The sequence below is a fragment of the Aspergillus homomorphus genome (assembly GCF_003184865.1).
Source record: "Aspergillus homomorphus CBS 101889 unplaced genomic scaffold BO97scaffold_1, whole genome shotgun sequence".
In the NCBI taxonomy this organism is placed as follows: domain Eukaryota; kingdom Fungi; phylum Ascomycota; class Eurotiomycetes; order Eurotiales; family Aspergillaceae; genus Aspergillus; species Aspergillus homomorphus.
In genome coordinates, this window is record NW_020291887.1 from 1,707,506 (window position 1) to 1,719,709 (window position 12,204).

Sequence of the window (12,204 nt, forward strand, 5' to 3'; positions counted from 1 at the left end):
ATGATTTTGCCTCGATGGTCCATTTGATGTGGTCACCTGACTCATCTAGAGACAGGGACATCCGTTGAAAGGATGGCTACGACTCCTCCACGCATCATCATCATCATCATCATCATCAACATCATACACCCGCGCTCATCGTACTAATCTCAACCCCGCAACAAGGATGCTTGATCTGCAGGCTACATGACCAGACGACTCTCATTTATTGATTGTGCATGTAGCATTGACGCGTGAAGCCTCCGGTTGCACCTGCGATTCACATGTGCCGTGCCCCTCAAAAGTGTAGCCGAGTATGGTATACGGGGGCAAACCTAGTACAGGCTGCCACCTGTGTCGCAAACGGAAGATTAAGGTAGGACGACAGCTGTCCAAAATCCACCGATGTCCCCTCGGTCGGTGGTATAAGCTATCCTGTGGCTTTTCCATGTTCACTATCTGGTTGGTCGCGGTCATAGCTAAGCAGCTCCTAGTGTGACGAGGGACATCCTGGATGCCGCAACTGTGCCGTCTACGGCCAGCCGTGCCCAGGCTATCGGCCAAACACGATTTTCAAGATCGAGACGGGTAGAGTGAAAGAGTCTAGAAAGGAGATTACGCCGTCCCCCGCTCGTGGTACTCAGAGGACAGGTCTCGAAGGCCAGCAACGTACATCATCTCTGACAGTCCATCAAGTCCCGGATATCCCCTGGGAGGAACGGGCGGTCTGCTACTTCTTCGATCAGTATACCGCTTGCGACAAACCTGATGGGGGAAGTCATTTAGGATTTATTCCCAGATTGTATGCAGGCTGGCGGGGCCCAGACGCCGCGGAGCCCGCATCGTCGTGTCTGCGTCTCGCGGTTGATGCTGCAGCCTTGCTCACATTGGGCAATCAGGTCAAGGCATCGTCGCTGGTCACACAGGCGAGACACCGGGTTGCCCTCGCCGTGCAGGGCCTACGTCAAGCGTTGGACTCACCCGTCGAAAGGGTGAAGGACGATACCTTCGCGGCTGTGGTTATTCTGGCTCTCTTCGAGGATATCTCAGGCGAGCGCAATGGGCTGGCCAGCTCCCATACCGTGGGCTTTGAGGCCCTCATGAAGTTGAGAGGCGCTAGTCTACTCAATGAGCAGGGGCTGGACCTGTTCAAATTTGCGTACGTTCATACGGTAGGTTCACACTCCGTGCATCTATCTGGATATATGCTCGTGGGGCTGACCGCTATGCAACATGCAGCGTATCGAGGCCCTACTATTACGGCAGAAGCAGCGCTTCAGCACTCATGATATTGTCACGCGCCTTGACCCTGCCGATCCTCTACAGCGCCTGATGATGATAGTGAACCAGCTTGATCCAGTATTGCTCGAGAATCCCCTGACAACAGACGCCGCCGATCCCGCCGTTATCACCACACTCGCCTCGAGGATCGAACTGTGTCGGAGCCTCGACTCCGAACTGGCTGACTGGAGCCAGAACCTGCCCACGAGCTGGCTCCCTCACGCTTGCCGGTCGCACACCGGCGAAGATGTGCTGACCTATCAAGGGCAATTCTCGGCGTCGATGTGGTCCTACTACCATGCGCTTCGCGTCCTGCTCCAGCTGACGATGCTCGACTTCCTCCGGACCCTTGCCTCGATAGTCAGCTCGAACGGCATTCAGCGAGAAGCGAGCCGGCAAGAGGCGGACGGATCCCAGTTGATCCGCAGCATGATCAGCGATACGTGTCGTAGTATCCCGTACTGCTTTGGGGAGATCGATCAACTGGGCCACCCGTCCGCCTCGCAGGGGAAGTCTCAACTCCGCGCCTTCTACGTCTACTATATGATCTGGCCCCTCTGGTACATCCTGACATGCGGATACGCGACGCCAGCCCAGGCCCAGCATATCCGCCGGGTGCTGACGGAAAAGGGTTCCGAGGTCGGGATCAAGTTGGCCCTCGTGCTGGCTGGGGAGAGTGGTGGGGGGTCCACGGTGATGCCCTCGATGCTTGGGTCTTTTGCACCGGGTAGCGGAGGGCGCTCGGCATTGACCTGGCCATAAGATATTGATTGTCGCTTTGGTTCCAGTTCATCCCAGTTGAAATCAGCAGAATATTTTCTCGTTGGAAAGGGCTGCTGGACGTATATATGATTTTTTATATATGTACACTCTTCTGTATATAATGTGCATGATGTCGATATGAGCCTAGCGAAATAGCAAATGAGATTTCTCCTCTATCACCAATCAATCACGATAAGAATGCCACGAGTATGGGGACAGGGGAAATTCCCATTCCGGCAAGCCACGGATGTACTGACGTCATCGATCCTAGCTAGATACGCAAATCAACAAAGATTCACCAGCAGATTCCCACAAGACACCGCAAAAGAGCAGAAGATGGGCAATAGCAGCCCAGTGCAAGCCAAGTCAATCATTCCAAGTCAGATCTCACAGATTATCCCTCGCTCGGCTGTTCGGATGGTTCCCAGGGTGCAGGACGAGCTGTCGCCATGCCGGTTTAGCCGATTTGATTTGCAGCCGTGCCTGAGACTGACTTCATAATGGCTGCTGCACTGACGACATGTTGCGACCTTGTCGCGTGTAAGTTATATTTAGGAGGCCCCGGTTTTGGCCCTGGCGTTGCCTGGCTTATAAGTAACTTTGATCTTTCCCAATTGCAATTGCGATAGAAATTGTTTGCTCAATTGATACCCTTCTCTGGTTTCTTGCTTGATTATCTCCTCTCCTTCCCCCACTTTCTCTCTGGAGTTGGTTTTGGTGCTGTTGTAGATACGACGAACGTTACGCTCGCTCGCTCGCTTGCTTGCTCACCCTTCACTCACATTCGACATAATCTAGATAATGGCTACACAAGAACGCAATCTTCCCTTTGGGAAGATCGAGCCTAACTCGGCTAAGTACTTCGCGAGCTGTACGCTGGGAGGCATTGTCGGTAGGTTTCCTTTTTTTACTTTCCGCCAATGTGTTCGATAGAAAGCTAACTCGACATCTTGGTCGCAGCTTGTGGTACGTGATGATCATCATTTCGAAGCAGCCCGAGATCACTGAGAATCACAAGACTAAGCAAGTTACAGGCCCAACCCACACGGCGGTGACACCGCTGGACCTAGTGAAATGCCGTCGACAAGTCGACCCGAAGATCTACACGTCGAACCTGTCCGCGTGGCGATCGATCATGGCCAAGGAAGGGGTGCGCGGGGTCTTTTTCGGATGGACGCCGACGTTCCTGGGGTACTCGCTGCAGGGCGCCGGCAAGTACGGGTTCTACGAGTACTTCAAGTACCTGTACGGTGACCGGCTGTTCCCCAACGCCAACCGCACGGTGGTGTTCCTGGGCGCCAGCGCATCGGCCGAGTTCTTCGCCGACATGATGCTGTGCCCGCTGGAGGCGATCAAGGTGCGCATGCAGACCACCCTGCCGCCGTACGCGCACAGCCTGCGCGACGGCTGGCGCAAGGTCGCCGCCAAGGAGGGCGTCGCCGGCCTCTACAAGGGCCTGTATCCCCTCTGGGCCCGCCAGATCCCCTACACCATGACCAAGTTCGCCACCTTCGAAGAAACCGTCAGCATGATCTATAAGACTATCGGAAAGCCCAAGGAGCAGTGCTCCGGCCTCCAGCAGACCGGCGTCAGCTTCCTCGGTGGCTACATCGCTGGTATCTTCTGCGCCATCGTCAGTCATCCTGCTGATGTTATGGTTAGTAAGTTGAATGCGGATCGGAAGGGTGAGTTATCTCCCCCCCACCTCTGTCAGCCATCGTAGAGGATTGGTGAGATGATAATTATCGGGTGACCTCTGACGTGCTATAGCTGGCGAGGGCGCGATGACGGCCGTGTCGCGGATCTATCGCAACATCGGGTTCTCGGGCTTGTGGAACGGATTGCCTGTCAGAATTGTCATGCTCGGTACTTTGACTGGATTCCAGTGGTTGATGTGAGTATCGCCTTTTCTTCTTGTACAAATGAGCGGTGATGCTGATGCTGGGATTAGCTATGATTCGTTCAAGGTGTTCCTTGGATTGCCGACCACCGGTGGACATTAATGCGTCGAAGGTGTAATGTGCTTCTAATGACTAGCGTTGCTTTGTTTGTATCTTCATGACACTTAGGAGTTCGTGGAATTTTACTTGTGTAGACGAAGTCGATTGTTGCAACAGTAGTGACACTATGGAGATAGAAACAGATATAGAGATAGCACAACGCTGACCGCTTTGGACCGTGGGCCGGCAGAATCGCCGCGGCGATCTCGACTTCCTTCATCTGCTTCGTCCTCAGCTCTGTCCTCGTCCTTTTCCAGCTCGATCTCATCTGTCAGCGTGGTTTGCTTTCAATTGATTCAATTTTTTGCGTAATTCGGGTGATTGATCTCCTTATGACGATCACTTTATCACCAACAACATCCCATTGATACTTTTTCGCGCCATCAGAACAGCGCGGATCGAGACCATCGGCTTCGCATCGCCGGGGACACATACAGCGGCTCCCGGAACCCCTTGACCAGACTTTTCGATCGTCGTAACGACAGCCTGCAATTGAAGCGACACCAACTCCCGCAGCTTACCTATCTCGTATAAAACCACCAGAGACTCACTCCCCTTCTCCTACCAACCCTCCGACCTCCTTCTACCTCCATCCCCATAGTATCCGAGCGGAAGACCCCCAACAATAAATCAATCAACCAAGCCCACAATGGAAGACCCAACAGCAACCAGCACCGCCCGCCCCTCCACCACCACAACAACCACAACGGCCAACCCGCCCAGCGTCGAGAACGCCTACAAGCGCAAATGCCTTGCGCTGAAGAAGCGCCTCAACGAGATCGAGGACGAGAACGAGCTGATGCGCGTCCGCAACCGCCGCGGCTGGCAGTACATCCAGAAGATGCGCCTGGAGTCGTGCATCCTGCTCGAGCGCCTGGCCAAGGTCACCGGCATGACCGAGGAGGCGTCCTCGCAGGCCGGGGCCGCCGCTGCCAACCCGGAGCTGCGGGCCCGCGCCGCCGCCCTAATGGGCAATGCCTCGGCGTTGAATGGGCTGTCTGCGGCGGCGGCGGCGGAGGGGAAAGTTGGTGGTGCGGGTGCAGCGTCGGCGTCGTATATGGACGATGAGACGGAGGGGAGTTCGGATGAGCAGCCTCCTACTGTGAGTTTTATCCTCTCTTTGGTTTTTTTACTTGGGTTGGGGAAGGGGGGATGGGAGGTTTCGATCGAGCCCTCATGCGATCTACCGAGCATCATGCCCCAGGGTGTCCGTTAAGAATCAACTAACACATCCAAAACCCAGCCCCAAGAACGTCCCCTCCGCGTCAAACGATCCCGTAAATCCAACCTCCCCGACGGCACCGCCGGCGCCGACGACGACGAAGGCACCACTACCGCCGCAGCAACAGCAGCCTCCGGCGCCGGCGGCGCCGCGGGTGGCACTGACCCCGCCGAAAACAACAACAACAGCACCAGCAACAGCACCAGCAGCACCAGCGCCCTGCCCCGTCTGGCCCCCGCCCCATCCCAGGACGACCTAACCACCTCCTTCCGGCTCCACGGCCAACACCCGGAATCCGACGAGCGCGGCACAAGTCAGAACCCGGACTCGGGCTCAAGGGACACCCGCGCCGCCAACGACGAGGACGACGACGAAGATGATGACGACGATGAGGCAGCAGCCGACGACGCGGAGGATGTCGAGAACGAGGGCGGCGATGCGTCGGTAGAGCCCGAGTCTACGCCGATGGATCTGGATGCCAAGGAGCCGAAGGAGGAGAATTAGTTTTTTGTTTGTTTGTTTGTTTGTTTTCTCTGTGTTTCAGGTAACCCCTCTTGATTTTCCCCTTGTATAATCATCAGAAGGGGTAGGGAGGGGATATGGTTTTCAAATACCAGATAAATGTAAACCGGGAGTGGAGACCATGATTATCTTCTTTTGTTTCTACTGCGCTGCTGCTGGTGTTTATCGCGGATTGTTCTTGGGCTGGGAATGGGTACTTTTTTCTCTTCTTTTATTTTCTTTTCTTTTCTACTTTTTTTTGGTGTCGCACTTAGTGAAGTAAAATATTTCTTTCTTGGTTGTGTGGTTGGGTTGTCTTGTTGACTGGTCTCGTCTGTGGACTAAATTTATACTCGTGGTAGACTCATACAAGCGTTTCGGAGTCTATGTTGTCTCAGCGGTGAGATATCTCCTTTATGAATTAGAGGGATCTATATACTAGTACAACCACTGACCTTGACCCTTATCATTGGGGTACTGCAATGATAGCCTGGCTCAGGCTGGATACTTCGTATACGCAGGATAATATATATAGGCTTCAACGGGATGACTATAAGCGGTACTTGGTAGAAACCCCGGCCAAGACAAACCCAACATAATTCTTGGATGCACACGAAAGCATATGATATAAAGTCACATTATCACTAAATACGGACGCTGGTTAGGGCTATGCATAAGACTGACTAGGATCCCGATATGGTGCAAGACTGACAACCCCTCCCTAGAACCTAGCTAGAGATTATTTCAACACACCTCTTAAACCCCCGAGCGCCCCTTCAGACTAATCACAAAAAAAGAAACTCCATCTGGTACACGGAAATGCAGATCACGATTTCCCATGGGATTTCAATGAGATGAGCGAAACGACAAAAGAATAATCAAGTCTTTTCGTTGTGACAATAAGAGAAAGCCCGAAGGAAAAGGATTCGAATCCCATACGCCTAGAAAGCAACAATACGAAGCGAAAGTAGCACGCGCTTTATTCCACGCCGGCGTAGAGGTCGACTACGATATTAATGGCCGCGACGAGAATTTCGGCGGCAATGAGAACAATAACTAGAGAAATCGGTAGTATTAGCAAGGACTTTCAAGGGTGAAACGAAACAGCAGCGTGCGGGAGACATACCGATCCATTCAAGATACTCACCATGGCGGTGAGTTAATTGATCCTTCAGGACGGCGAGCAAGTCTGCGATGACGTCTAGTCGTTCCGTCAAGAGACTCACTCGCTGGTCCATTTCGAGGTAACTTCGCACGGCCTGATACACAGGCTCCAGCTGGGGCTCTGCCCACATCAGTTCCGGACTGTCGAGCACGGAGCCTTGAAGATGAATGTTGATGCGCAGGATGAAGAGTTCTCCAACCTGCATGTTGATCTGGCGACGAGTAAGATTGACGCTGCCGGTCTGCGCAATCTGGGCTGGGAGGGGAGCGGTGTTGGAGATGGTCTCGGAGACGAGATCTTCAAAGAGAGAGGTCTTGACCGACTGGGCCAGCGCATGGGAGATGGCGAGCTTAATCATGTAATTCCGAGGGTCACGAAGGGAGATGAAGTCGTTGTAGATCCGGGCTTGGTATTCACGAGCATAGTAGAAGTTGAAGTTTTCGACCTGCGTGTCTTCGGGGCTGAGAATGGAGGTAGCAAACTTGGAGATATCAGAAAGGAATCGTGACTCGTGCGCGGGGGACATGCCCCAGATGACGACTGTGCCGTAGTCGAAGAGGAACACCTCCGGGGTGTGGATATTGGTATCAAAATCAGGAGCAACTTCTGTCTGGGCTGCAGAGGTAGTGGAATCGACCACAGCGCTCTCGTGATCATTTTGTTGATGGTGAGATTCCGAGTCTCTTAGGTCGATGAGGTCTTCCCGTCGAGTGTTCGTGTTGTCTTGCACTTCAACCACACTATCGGAGTACCGGCGTTCTCCAGAAGGGCGTATCGGAGGTTGAACTTCCGGCGAATGTAACCCATTGTTTGTGAGATTCCACGTGCCTCGCTGCTTTGCCTCGTAATCGTAGTCGTACGAAGAGTATACACACTCATCGTAGAGCTTGGGGTTGGCCCCGCGGGTCTTTGCTCTGGACTTGAGAAACCGCACCACCCCTTCCAGACGATACGAATTGGCGGTACAGTAGGCTGTGACGCGGGGCAGTCGTTCTCGGTCCGCCTTTCCTAGACTTGCGGCATGACTGCGCGCGGTCGGTTCTTTGATACGTGCGATTTGCGAGTAGACATCGGACGGAAAGTCGCCGTCGGTGAGTTCTTCTTCAGTCACCGGGTCGGGCAGTAATTTAAGCTTCTGTGCGTTCTTCGTCGTTCTCTGCGGGCCGACCTTGGGCGCAGCAACCATTGGAGGCCCGGCGGTGCTGTAAGGTGCCCCGTGGCTGTTACGGCGACGGAGCTTGCTATTGAGGGCCGACAGGCCCGTCGGTCGGTGTTGGCCAGCGCTCTGGGAATTGGATGCAGGGTAAGAACCAGAATGTAGCGGTCTGAAGGTTGGGTCGGCGGCGGTGGTATCGTGATATGTGCTGACAGTGGCCAATGGATTAAACGTCACCGTCCGAGGAGCTCGGTTTCCTCGCGGTGACGTATTGGTGGAGGAAGGCGGCTGATGTTGGGGAAGGAGGGGGGAGGATTCGGTGATGGAAACCATGGTGGGTGAATAGGGAGAAACGCAGAATACTGCGCAGAGCAGAGATTCTTGAATCAAACTGAGTTAAGGGGGCAGGCACGGTCACCGAGGATGGTGGGGAGGCCGTGGTTGGGGAGGATTAGGAGAAAGAGAAAATGAAGGCTCGATTGCGGACGGGATGGAAGAGGCGGAGAGCTTCCAAGCTTCTTTCTTTCTTCCTCTTCCTTCCTTCCACCGCACGTGCGCCCGCCCAACGCTGCCATTTCCTGTCCTCCAACGCCTCACCACCAACGCAGACCTGCGCAGCCTTGGGGTCGAAAGAAGAATTGACTGAGGTGTAGCATCGGATATTTTCTCAAAGCTTATCAAAAAGCAATTATGGATCGGATTGAGTCGAAAAAGAAAGCATAGATTGCGGGGTGGGGTTTGCGCTTCCTCCTCAACTTGAAGCTTGACGTGCAGATCAGGATAATCCGACACTTTTCGGATGGCATACTTGAAATTATATGTTTAAGAACATTCATAGCCTCTGACATGCATGATTCCGATACTTTCATTCCCAGCTGGACTATGCTAGGAACATAAAGCGCCCAAGGTGATCGCCAGAGATCAGAAGTGAAGTCACCGACATATGGACAGGAAAATGAACATAGGATATACTTTTGTCATCATTACAACCTCTACTACGAGACGGAGTTAAGCGCGCCAAAGACCTGCTATTTGCGCACAAAACTCGAGGAACCGCCAGCCGCTCGTCTCAACCCGTTCACCCTGGCCGTACTGCGAGCTCCATTCAGCCAAGCTTGTCTCGCATTTTGACTGACCTTGGCGGACTTGGGCGGAAGCGTCGTCTTCGACTTCTTCCGTGATACATCTCCATCCAGCACACGGATAGTGACGTCGCCCATCTGCAAGTCCTTCGGGGCTTTCTCTTTCTTGTCCAAAAATCTCAATTTGGTGGGCTTGGGTCGCACAATGCCGATTTCTTCAGCGGGAGGGGTCGGAGGCCGCACGTCGGGGGCCGCATCCAGGATATCATCGGGCAGGAGAGCAGGGAGCGCAGACCTCCGGGCACTTTCGGTCGTGGTACCCTGAAGGGTTTCGGTGCTTTCTGACAGCTGATCCTCGGCCTCTCGTTTCTTGTTGGCGGACTTCGCCTGCAGTTTGCGCATACCGTCCAGTTGTTTCCTCTTTTCTCGCTTCAATTGCTCTTCTCTGTATCATAGTTAGAATCAATTCCAGGTGATGTACAGGCGGGGGGGGGGGAGGTGGAAAATACGAACATTTGCTTGGCCCTTTCCTGTCTCTTCGCCTCCATCCGCATCTTCGACAATTGCGCGGAGTTATCGACAGTCTCAGGAGCCTCATCATCATCGCTGCTATCCTCCTCGTCCTCGTCCACACCCTGCGGCGTCTCCGCAACCTCCTCCTCCAACTGCGGCACTTCAGGTTCCTCGCTATCGAATCGGAAATGCTTCTTCTTCGCCTTGGGGACAACAGCGACCGGCGTCGTCTCCTCTTCAACCTCACTATCGTCCTCCATCACCTTCGACTTTTTGTTGCTAGTAGCCGTAGCCATATCGTCCTCCGGTTCCTGCACGGCCTCCAAGTTATCCCGCTTTCTCCGCTTGTTGTTCTTATTGTTTGATTTTTGAGAGTTGGCTTCCGAATTGACGGGCTGTTGCTCGGATTTGCGCTTGCCGTTGGTTTCGATCGAGCGAGCAGCAGCACCACCCTTAACTTCAGGCTCCGCGGACTGCTCGGCGGTAAATTTCCGGCGTCTAGTGGCTGTGACCATTTTCGGCGTCAGATCGGCGCTAACGCTGTTCGATTCGCTGTCACGGGATTTGAGAAACGTGCTCTTCAAGTCGGTGTCCGGTCGAGTAAATAAGCCCTTTGCCGCCGTGACGAGCTGCGAAAACATTTAAGGTAGGACCCCGTCAGAGAAAGAAAAGGAAAAAATCCCCCCCGGATTTACAGTACTTTGGGCATGGAGAAATGTTATTGCGCTTAGAATTATCGCAAGCAAAATTGATCGGAGGCCATGTTTTTCCGCGAAAAGCGGGCGACCGGTCGATAGTATATGTGGGTCTCGTCTATGAGCTTGCAGGCAGGATGGGATCTATGAAGCACTTCGATTATTGGTGAAATTGGGACTGCTTGACAATAGTATAGAATGTTTTCTTGTGGATATCCTGACTATCTCGAGTCTCTGATGTAAGATGTTTAGGAGCTATAAGCAATCTTCACAAAAAGTGCGACTAATTAACGCCAAACCATGCTGTATGTAGTATGTATGCATATGTCTCCAAACCCCAAAACTCCTTTGAACCATACCCACGAATATAGAGCACACCTTCGACCAAATCACAGAATATGCGACTGGCAACCGTGGCAAAAGCCCGCACCAACGCCACAAGTCTCCAGGTCCATCACCATCACCTCGCCCCAACCATCTGATTGCGCTCCATCAGCTCCTCCTTCGCGGCCAAAAAGTCATCCTCCCCAATATCACTCGCCTCATCCCAGAACCTGCCATGCTCATCGCCATCATCCCCGCTCACCGTCCACATACTCTCACGAAGCCGCTTGTTGCGCTCGCGGTCCTCCTCGATCCGCTGCTCGATCTGCCGCTTATCGACCCTGCCCCTGGTGCTCCGCGGCGTCGCGCCCTTAGCCCGCGCCTCGCCTTCCGCCCCATCCTCCGCCTCAAGATCTAAATGCGCCGGGTGCGTCTCGCGCTCCTTCAGCCCGGCGTCGATCTCCGACACCGTCGCCGCGGAGAGAATCTCCTTCGTCTGCAGCCCGTTCAGGACCCGGCGGACGTGCTTGACGTTCGCGGCGCCGGAGCCGTCGGGCGGCGCGACGGTGTCGACGATGCGGATGATGTCGCGTTGGATCATGCGGACGTACGGCGCGTGGTCCTCTTTCGTGGCCATCTCGCAGAACTGCTCGATGAAGTACATGATGTTCGCGCGGTTGTTCATGTTGTTCTAGATTGATCATCGGGATGAGCGGCAAATTCGTAGTGAGTGGGAGAAAAGGGTGACTAGTCACGTACTCGTTCTAATTGCTCCAGAATACACGAGTGCAGATCCTCGTCCATGTCGCGGTACTTGAGCGCATAGTGCGCGGCTTTCTGGGACGAGGCGATCGAGGCGTTGAGGTGCTGCAGCTGCGCCGTGAAGCGCATCCGCACTTCGAAGGGATCGACCATCATTGTTTCGGATCGAGGGAGGTTTATACACCTCGTAAATTATGGGTTGGAAGGGTTCGACCTAGGTGTGGCAGATGTTGCTTGGGCCGGTTCCTGTACGGAGCACCGCTCTATATGTAGAATCGAGCTCGGCTGGCCGGCCGTCTACCAGATTATGCGATAACGCGCGCGGTCAGCGGAGCCGTCCTGGTTCTGCCGTTGACCACCGCTTCCAGGCTGTATGCGTATACTTCCCCGGTGGTTGGAGAAACCGCCACGCAATAGGTAATGGCCATTGCGATCCTGCCAGCAAGAACAATCCATAGATGACGCTTTCTCTTTGTATCGATTCTTAGCATCTCGTGAACTCAACACCCTTGTTGTCTACTCATTGTACAGCAGTGCTTCATTAAAGAATTTCCAGCAGCTCGAGATGTCCGTTGTCCAGATCTAGGATGTCTCCAAGAATGTCCTGATGCAGTTGAGATCACCTCTGAGTATGAATGAAGTCTATTCAAAGCTCATCTCGTAGGCGCCGCTTCTCACTCTATAGGTCGATGAGCATCACCTAACCTCCGTCCTTGACCATGCCGCCGAGAACCGGACCTCCCTAAGTAGATAAGCAATAGT

General features: G+C 53.8%; 6 protein-coding genes across 6 annotated transcripts; 3 read left to right on the plus strand and 3 right to left on the minus strand.

The window, feature by feature from the left end:
• Positions 1 to 653: 653 nt before the first annotated feature.
• On the plus strand, positions 654 to 2,022 carry BO97DRAFT_334235 (putative C6 transcription factor; the record flags this gene model as incomplete). The annotated part of the gene is made up of 2 exons (XM_025691391.1): positions 654 to 1,151; positions 1,219 to 2,022. Coding segments are annotated over 2 exons (1,302 nt in total), but the record flags the coding sequence as incomplete, so codon positions are not given.
• A 794-nt stretch (positions 2,023 to 2,816) lies between these two features.
• BO97DRAFT_402232 (putative mitochondrial phosphate transporter Pic2) lies at positions 2,817 to 4,124 on the plus strand. The gene is made up of 5 exons (XM_025694448.1): positions 2,817 to 2,914; positions 2,983 to 2,988; positions 3,057 to 3,707; positions 3,793 to 3,916; positions 3,974 to 4,124. The coding sequence occupies exons 1-5, from the start codon at positions 2,824 to 2,826 to the stop codon at positions 4,023 to 4,025; spliced, it is 924 nt and encodes a 307-aa protein (XP_025556875.1). The 5' UTR covers positions 2,817 to 2,823; the 3' UTR covers positions 4,026 to 4,124.
• Positions 4,125 to 4,671: 547 nt separating this feature from the next.
• On the plus strand, positions 4,672 to 5,748 carry BO97DRAFT_419952 (uncharacterized protein; the record flags this gene model as incomplete). Its single annotated transcript, XM_025696613.1, has 2 exons — positions 4,672 to 5,124; positions 5,266 to 5,748. 2 exons carry the CDS (start codon positions 4,672 to 4,674, stop codon positions 5,746 to 5,748), a joined length of 936 nt encoding a protein of 311 aa, XP_025556876.1.
• Positions 5,749 to 6,396: 648 nt separating this feature from the next.
• Positions 6,397 to 8,540, minus strand: BO97DRAFT_402233 (YagE family protein). The gene is made up of 2 exons (XM_025694449.1): positions 6,872 to 8,540; positions 6,397 to 6,801 (listed from the first exon to the last, which is right to left on the minus strand). Exons 1-2 carry the CDS (start codon positions 8,397 to 8,399, stop codon positions 6,725 to 6,727), a joined length of 1,605 nt encoding a protein of 534 aa, XP_025556877.1. The 5' UTR covers positions 8,400 to 8,540; the 3' UTR covers positions 6,397 to 6,724.
• Positions 8,541 to 8,914: 374 nt separating this feature from the next.
• Positions 8,915 to 10,307, minus strand: BO97DRAFT_402234 (uncharacterized protein). Its single transcript, XM_025694450.1, has 2 exons — positions 9,662 to 10,307; positions 8,915 to 9,593 (listed from the first exon to the last, which is right to left on the minus strand). The coding sequence occupies exons 1-2, from the start codon at positions 10,300 to 10,302 to the stop codon at positions 9,095 to 9,097; spliced, it is 1,140 nt and encodes a 379-aa protein (XP_025556878.1). The 5' UTR covers positions 10,303 to 10,307; the 3' UTR covers positions 8,915 to 9,094.
• A 265-nt stretch (positions 10,308 to 10,572) lies between these two features.
• On the minus strand, positions 10,573 to 11,696 carry BO97DRAFT_359756 (CTD kinase subunit gamma). Its single transcript, XM_025692335.1, has 2 exons — positions 11,440 to 11,696; positions 10,573 to 11,371 (listed from the first exon to the last, which is right to left on the minus strand). The coding sequence occupies exons 1-2, from the start codon at positions 11,596 to 11,598 to the stop codon at positions 10,817 to 10,819; spliced, it is 714 nt and encodes a 237-aa protein (XP_025556879.1). The 5' UTR covers positions 11,599 to 11,696; the 3' UTR covers positions 10,573 to 10,816.
• Positions 11,697 to 12,204: the final 508 nt, after the last annotated feature.